The sequence below is a fragment of the Drosophila miranda genome, chromosome XR (genome assembly GCF_003369915.1).
Source record: "Drosophila miranda strain MSH22 chromosome XR, D.miranda_PacBio2.1, whole genome shotgun sequence".
Lineage (NCBI taxonomy): Eukaryota > Metazoa > Arthropoda > Insecta > Diptera > Drosophilidae > Drosophila > Drosophila miranda.
Genome location: NC_046674.1, coordinates 7,462,504 through 7,470,077, shown reverse-complemented (window position 1 = coordinate 7,470,077; position 7,574 = coordinate 7,462,504). Strand labels below are relative to the sequence as shown.

Here is a 7,574-nt window from a genome sequence, read left to right as displayed (position 1 = left end):
TATTAAGAATACACCAGTTAAGTAGAAAATTGATTCATCAATCGTATAAAATTATGATGCCATGGCTAGATGTTCTATATAGCTAGTAATATTTGACGGAATATCAAAAACGAGGGATATGTATAACAGAACTTGACTTTGTCAGTATATTAACGGTATATTTTTAAGACGACACGGTATATGTCGGTATATTTCTGAAGGTTGGACGGTATCTCTTATCGATAAGTCCGCTAGCCATTTAGTTTTTAGTTATTAATTATATTAATTTAAATAAAGCACAACAACAATTCCTTAAGTTGAATTGCCCGCCGGGCAGCACAAACATGGATGGACGAAAATTGCTGCAACCTGTCAGGGCAACCAATCCTATTGTCTTCATGGACATTGACATTGGCCTGGAAGATGGTGAGCTGATATTGGATATTGGGCCACAGATGCAGGACATCTCATCTCCATGCCAACCTCATTTTTTCGTATGTCACAGCGGGACGCATGGTAATTGAGCTGCGCAAGGATGTTGTGCCAAAGACAGCGGAAAATTTCCGCGCTCTGTGTACGGGCGAGTGCGGCATCGGGCAGCTGGGACAGCCTTTGCACTACAAGGGGAATCGCTTTCACAGAATTAAGCGGGTGTTCGCTGCGCAAAGCGGGGATGTGGTGAAGAACGATGGCACCAGCGGCGAGAGCATCTATGGGCCCGTATTCGAGGACGAAAACTTTCAGCTGACGGTGAGTGAACAATGAATTCGAAGAGTATCTTAGGCCCACTAATGATGTAACGTTGAATCTCCGGTCGCAGCACAACGAGGAGGGGGTGGTGAGCATGGCCAACTACGGCTCCCCAAACACCAACAACTCGCAGTTCTTCGTGACGGCCGTGGGATGCGAGAATCTAAACGGTATCAATGTAGTTGTGGGTCGCGTTCTGCGAGGTCTGGGCATTGTAGCCGAAATGGAACTGAATTGCAACAATGAGGGAGACCCCACGACGGAGATTGTGATAAGGAACTGCGGTGAGCTGGATCCAGGAGAAGCCTGGGGCATCGAGTGCAGCGACGAGACCCCAGACAAGCTCCCGCCCTACCCAATGGACTGGACGGGCAAGCTTGATAAGTGCACAGTAAGTTAATGAAATTGCAATGCTCATTGGATTCCTCACTCACTCCCTCCCCTTGCAGTCGGATGAAGCGGTGGATCTGCTCACGGGCGTTCGGCAATCGGGAAATCACTTCTATAAGCTGGGTCGTTACCAGGAAGCTCGTGCCAAATACCGCAAGGCAAATCGTTACTATCACTATCTGAGCAACCAGTTCGGCTGGCAGCCACTGAGAAACCTTAAAAAGACCTCCTCTGACGATGCGAGTATGAGGAAGCTTGAAGCGTTCTTCACTGTTAACAGCATAAACTCGGCCGCTGTCGATCTTAAGTTGGGAAACTATACGAGTGCCAAATACGATTGCTCCGAGGCCATTCGATTGGATCCCCGATGCAGCAAAGCCTTCTACAGGCGGGGGCAGGCACATCGCGCCTTGCGCAACTACGAGGAGGCCATCAACGATCTTAAGAGTGCCCACGCTCTCCTTCCGGAAAACAAGCAGATCCTAAATGAACTGAATGCCACCAAGCAGCTCCTGGCTGAGTACAACCGACAGCAGCGAAAAGCGCTAAAAAATCTCTTTGCATAGTTTCGGGAATGTGTGTTTTTGTTGATGGCGCGGCGCTCTTGTGTGTAAATGTAAATACTTATTAATAAATCTTTTTGAGTTACGAGTAACAAAAGTCAGTGGACTTCCACAAACAAATACGAAATCCCATGTTCTTCTTTCGGGAGAGTAAATTATGGATTGCGCTCTTTAATTGATAAATATATATGCATAATTAGATCGTACCTAAAACACATTTGATCGCACACAATAATAATGATCGCTTACGTACATTGTAGTGTCTACAATGCTGCTTACGGGCTAACAGATAAAAAAAAAAATAAGTAGCTTAGATATGCTTTATATTTAGTCTACGTATAGTCATATTTAAAGATTTGTCACAATGTCCTGTTCGCTGCGATGCAGATTGCCGGAGGCGCTGCTTGCCGAGTAGCTTTTCATGCTGATCTCCATGTTGGTCAGGGCGCTAGATACGTGATACAAGTTCTCCGAGAGAATTGCATATACCTCGAACAGTTCCGAATCCGATTTGGACACGATAAAGGCTTCTGCTGAAGGAGAGAAAGCAAGTAAGTGTGGTTCATGGAGTTGGTTTTGGATTTCTGGGCATACCCGTGCGGTCCTTCATGATGCCATGCGCATAAGCATTCAATATAACCGACATCTCATCGCATTTCATTCGACTGTCCAGGTTACTATAGCTGAACAGGGTCAGGTTCTGATCTCCGGCAGCGACCAGCGTCGACACCCGCCGATACTGACGCACATGGGCAATGGCACTGGGCCAGCGCTGCAGATCAATGTGCTCGTGCAGAGCCGACTCGAACTCCTCCTGAGTCATGGGCAGGCCGGGCGAGGGAGTTGGCGTGTGCTCGCCCTCCGTGGATGTTGAAGATTCCAGGCAATCCAGCTCGGCTTCGCTGGTGTAACGCACCAGAGCATCGCGAACCAGAGCATAGAGATCGGATATGTCATGCATCTGCAATGAGAATGATTAGAGATTATATAACACCGATCTTCGTTTGGATCTCTCGTTCACTTACGTCTTCGTTGATGCGGAAATGGTTAACCACATTCGAGGATATCTTGTGATTCGACTCAATAAGCAGAAGCAGCTGAAACATCAGCTTGTACAAAGAGCGTCCCAGGTCCAAGACCACCTCGGTGGAGGCTGGATCAAATGGCATGTACGCTATGCTGGAGCAGCTGGGTAGCTCCAAACCGGAAGCAGCCACATCGGATTCGTTGAAGAGCGACAGCTTACAACTGGTCTTCACCGCGTCCAGGCACTGGAATAAACAAATTATAATGAAAATGTCTCTATTGGTAAACATTTGATTACATTACCTCCAAGACCTGGTCTTTGCGGTCGAAGAATGTCTCCAAATGCTCTTGCACTTCCAGCACATTGAAGCGCAGCGTCTCGAACAGCTTTGGGGTAGTCGCTTGCTGCTCACTGCACCACACCTGGGGAGGATCAGCCCGAGAGCTCAGCAGGTCGGTAAATAGAGAGATACGATTGCCCAGCTGGGAGCCAATGCCCGTAAAGAACTTCTTTGCCTCCTTTGAAATGCTAATCGTCTTGAAGGTTATCTCCTTGACCAGCCTGTAGAGCTGCTGCAGAAGCTCCGAGGTATGAGCCGAGGGCTGGTTCACCAGCATGGCCTGCAACTGTCGCCGCCAGTTTTCCTCCGCCTCATCCCGAATGGCGGCACCGAATCTTATGATCCCCGGTAAATGCGGCGAGGCGTTGCATGGCGTAATGTCGCCAAGGTCCCCGGCGCTGGAGCCACTGGTGTCACTCCGCGAGACCGAGTTGCGACGCCTCCTCTCACGCAGACTGAGGGATGTTGGCGGCACAGCACTGTAGCCGGACTTTAGGAACGACTGGCGATGATCCTCATCCAGGGGGGACTCGGATTCGGCTTCTTCATCGGAGGAATCGTCCGCAGTCTGTCGTTTGCGCTTGCTCAGTATCGGTGTCTTGTCACTGAAGCTGTCTTCCAGGGCTGAGGAATGGCCTCCCTTGATGGAGCCGCCGATGCCACTGCCGCAGTTCAGACGGTCCTCATCGCCCTCGAACAACTGATGGCGACGCACGCCCCAGTTGAAGTTGTCTGTGGACTCGCCGGCAATGCTGTCCTCGTACTCGAGGAAGTCAAAGTCCTTGAAGACGGTAAAGTCTGGCTGGCCATCGTCGCGACGCGAGCCGCTGCTCAGATCGCCCTGGGGACCCGAGGTCTCCTCGGTGGAAGAGGCGGCAGACGACTGCCGTTCCATCAGATCCGATGACTGGCTAAAGATGACCTGTGGGACAGTGGTTAGAGTGGCAGAGATTAGTACGACTCTGAGCAATACGGGAGGGTTAAACATTCAGGGATTATAGTAGAGTAGTAGAGTTAAATAGAGATAAAGCTTACGCTTTGTCTGGTGGCAATCGATCCGGTTAGTAGTGACGTGCTTAACGACTAAATGTGTTCCCAGATAAACGAACAGAGTAAACAAAAGGTACAGTTTGAAACAAAACACATGCACAACATGGAAATGAAAATGGCAATGGTATAACGATCAAGCGAATGGCGGTTCGGCAGGCAGTACGAAATAAAAGCTACTACATGCGATCTTATCGTACATATATCATACACAGAAAAGCAAAAAAAAACGAGTCGCGGCACAGAGAAACGTGTCCTTTACCTTTGAGCAAATTGAGTTTATGAAATCGTCCTAGGATTGAGTACGAGTATGTTTCGATTTGGTATCGATTTGGTTTGATTGGTTAATGATGATAATGGCGTGTTAATTGGTTTGGTTTTTGGTTTGGATTTTGATTTTTGTTTTGTTTTACATGAAAGAAAAAGAGTTAGAAATAAATAATCGCATATGCATGAAGGCCACATCAGAGAGTAGAGTACAGTAGAGAGGGATTAGGATAGCTCTAGGGGAGCCTAAGGCATGCACCTGGCTATGTACAAGCAGCAGCCGAATGCTGAAGCAGCTCCAGCTCCCTTCGAAGCACACACTTACCGATGGCGACTTGGGCAGGCCGACACGCTGGCCACAGGTGGTCAGCAGGTTGACCAGACACTCACGCACGCGACACTGCGACATCCAGGGCCGCTTCCAACCACTCAGGGGCACGGTATCCGCCGGCGACAGGCTTGCACTGCGCCGGGGCGAGTTCGGGGTGCCCACCAGGCTGCTCCCGGCTCCGATCGCATGCTGCTGCTGGTGCTGGGCAGCAGCCGCCGCGGCAATGGCCGCCACATTCGATTGGGCGCGTTGCTGCTGCAGCTGTGCATTGGCCTGCTGCTGTGCACTGGGCGCCACTGTCACCGTTGTGGCATTGGTCAGGGTGGAGTTCAGCGAAGAGCTGCCCGTGGTGGAGGCAGCTCCGACCGGGACGGACTCCTCGTTCTTGAGCAGGATGCGGCGGCCGATGAGTGGCGTTTGCGAGACGTCGAAGGTGAACTCCATGGTGCGACCGGCCAGTTCCTTTTTACAGAACATATCCGAGTCCGGATATGCGCCATAGAAGGAGAACGATAAGCCGGCGCTGCTGCCGTCGCTGGGCGGCACCACTTGCAGCGAGGAGCTGCGCGTCACGATCAGCTTGAGGATCTTCAGCGAGTCCTTCCAGTTGACCGTCTGGGAAAAAACATACAGCAATAATATGAATATTCAGCTCTTGGGAGAACACTTTTCCATGACCGACTTACATCCAAGTATTTTCCGATGGCTCGCAAGAGATCCGCATTGATGGTCTGGGCCTGGGGGGCCGACAGGTCGACATAGTGCAGCATGCAGTGGATGACATTCAAAACGGGCACCTGCACCTGCTGCGGACCCTTCTCCAGCACCTCGATGAGGAAGGCCACCATGTGGAGGCCCATGTGGGCGTACGTGTCATGCAGATACTTCACCACGCACTTTGTCCACTGGAAGGACTCCTTGCAGAAGGTCTTGCGGCTGTACAGCAACATCACGGTGCCCAGGTTCTCGAGCTTGGCCCCCAACTCCGTCGACACCTGCGCAATGTTCTCGGCACTGCGTATGCAGATCTCGTTGGCGTCCTCGTAGTGCAACAGCATGTACGGCAGTAGCGCAATGACGTTCATGGGGAAGGCGCAACTCTGGGTCGGATCGCACACGGGCAGGGTAAGCAGTGGTGCAAACTGGGAGAGCAACGTGATCGTCGGCTCGTAGGTGGCACTGTGAGTGCAGCCCTAGAATACAAATATAATTCGATTAGTACTTTTCTAGTTACACCTTTCTACTTTTGAGAACACGTACCTTCAGGAGCAGCGCATGCACACCCGGATAGGCCGTCCACTTGAGCTGCTGCTGCAGCTTCTCCACCTTGTCCCTCGCATCTGGACGGTCGAGCGGCAGGCGGTGTAGCACTCTGGTCAGCAGGCGCAGAGCCAGCATGAACTCGTGCTCGTAGTCCGACTCCAGCAACGACACCGATAGCCAAAATAGCTGCGCCAATATCGTCATTTTGTCGTCTTGCGTGGCCGTGTCGCCCAGCATCTTCAGGCTCTGGGCGCTACGGGATCGCGACAGGGCCGAGCCTGCGCCCATTCCCACTCCGCCGACACCGAACTTGCAGACAACGCTGCGCTCGAGGTCGATGCCGGAGGCGCGGTTCCTGAGCTCCACCTGCTTGTCGCAAGGCGAGTTGTTGGCCTTGCGACCGCAGTAGGAGACCGAGTAGCTGGTGCTGCGTCCATGGCTGGGGATCGAGTAGTTGGACGACTGAGGCGTCATGCCCGAGGGCGATTTCTTGCCGGGCAGGATGGAATTAGGACCGCCGTCCTTGTTGTTCAGATTGGGTGTGCTCTTGAAGATGTCCTTCATCACATCCAGCGGCCGGAAGTCCGAGTCCAGGCTATCCACGGCCGCTTCCAGAGTGAGCAAAAGCTCCGTTACATAACCCTGCATGTCCTCGCCCTGCTCGGCCACCGTCTCCACCAGCCTGGAGAGTATTTCCGACAGCATGCGCGAGTTGATCGGGACATTCAGGGCCCGGAATATCTGCAGGCAACGACCGGCATAGTGGCGCGAGGAGCACGAGAGTCCCAGCTGCAGGGCGGTCTGTGCCCAGCGTTCGGGGATGCGAGCCTGTGGATAGCTGTCCGCGAACACCTTCACCATGTGCTTGAGGAAGCAGCTCAGCTGCTCCGCTGACTTGACGGCCCACACCTTGGCGGTGATGTCCTCGTAGTTCCACAGCGGCTGGCACGTGTCCTGCGCAAGGAACTTCAGCAGGCTCTTGATAACGTGGGCTATGGGCATGCTCGGGCCGGGCTGGGGCGGTGCATGCTCGTCCGCGTGGATGAGCGGCACCTCCGAGTTCTCCGAATTGTTCGGGTTGATTTGCAGGGCGGCAGGTGTGGCTGCCAGACCCGAGGGCGTGGCATTGGCGCTTGTCTGGCAGCCAGATGCCTGCTGCACGTTATGCGGCGTTTGCGGCAGATTCTGCTGATTGGAGCTGGAGTGCGCCGCAATGATGGTGGAGCTTGACAGATTGTGCTGCAGGGCATATGCCGCTGCCTGGGGGCTCACGTGCAGCAGATAGCTGTCGAACTGCTGGTGGAGCTCCGTGAAATTGTTGTCGATCACGGGCAGGGCGGGCACGGTCAGGCCCAGGTCGAGTTTGCTCGTCTCGCTGTTCAGCAGGATGCGGGCCACGGTCAGGTGATCGTTGTGCTCGGCCAGCACGATCAGCAGGTTAACGCACAGCTGCTTGCAGTGCTCCCGCACTATGATGCGCGTGTGGTCCAGGCCCAGGAACAGAATGTGCAGCATCAGTGGCAGGTGCAGCGTCCAGTCGATGCCCGGAATCCCATCTACCACGATGTCTGTGAGCAGCATCACGGCCACGTTGCATCTGCAAATGAGAGAAAGATG

The 7,574-nt window shown here is 52.9% G+C and overlaps 2 protein-coding genes across 13 annotated transcripts in view; one reads left to right on the top strand and one right to left on the bottom strand.

Moving 5' to 3' along the window:
* The first annotated feature begins 207 nt into the window (after positions 1–207).
* LOC108151438 (peptidyl-prolyl cis-trans isomerase D) lies at positions 208–1,809 on the top strand. Its single transcript, XM_017280048.2, has 4 exons — positions 208–405; positions 485–729; positions 800–1,120; positions 1,179–1,809. The coding sequence occupies exons 1-4, from the start codon at positions 324–326 to the stop codon at positions 1,683–1,685; spliced, it is 1,155 nt and encodes a 384-aa protein (XP_017135537.1). The 5' UTR covers positions 208–323; the 3' UTR covers positions 1,686–1,809.
* Positions 1,810–1,833: 24 nt separating this feature from the next.
* The window catches only part of LOC108151436 (protein furry), a 49,565-nt gene continuing 43,824 nt past the window's right edge, over positions 1,834–7,574 (bottom strand). For 3 of the 12 annotated variants that reach the window (XM_017280037.2, XM_017280043.2, XM_017280042.2), the window contains 8 exons: positions 5,955–7,554; positions 5,381–5,887; positions 4,689–5,309; positions 4,359–4,388; positions 3,012–3,971; positions 2,708–2,953; positions 2,277–2,643; positions 2,031–2,215 (listed from right to left, as the gene is read on the bottom strand). In XM_017280037.2, coding sequence (XP_017135526.1) covers positions 2,031–2,215; positions 2,277–2,643; positions 2,708–2,953; positions 3,012–3,971; positions 4,359–4,388; positions 4,689–5,309; positions 5,381–5,887; positions 5,955–7,554 — 4,516 coding nt within the window. Of the gene's footprint in view, positions 2,216–2,276; positions 2,644–2,707; positions 2,954–3,011; positions 3,972–4,084; positions 4,133–4,358; positions 4,389–4,688; positions 5,310–5,380; positions 5,888–5,954; positions 7,555–7,574 lie in introns of all 12 variants that reach the window. The other 9 variants (XM_017280041.2, XM_017280044.2, XM_017280046.2 and 6 more) reach the window with 6 other exon arrangements.

Excerpts from the sequence above, each read along its gene's own strand:
- LOC108151438 (XM_017280048.2), top strand. The coding sequence starts at position 324 with ATGGATGGACGAAAATTGCTGCAACCTGTCAGGGCAACCAATCCTATT. Across the intron at positions 406-484 it reads TGACATTGGCCTGGAAGATG|CGGGACGCATGGTAATTGAG; the intron begins GTGAGCTGATAT and ends CGTATGTCACAG. Across the intron at positions 730-799 it reads ACGAAAACTTTCAGCTGACG|CACAACGAGGAGGGGGTGGT; the intron begins GTGAGTGAACAA and ends CTCCGGTCGCAG.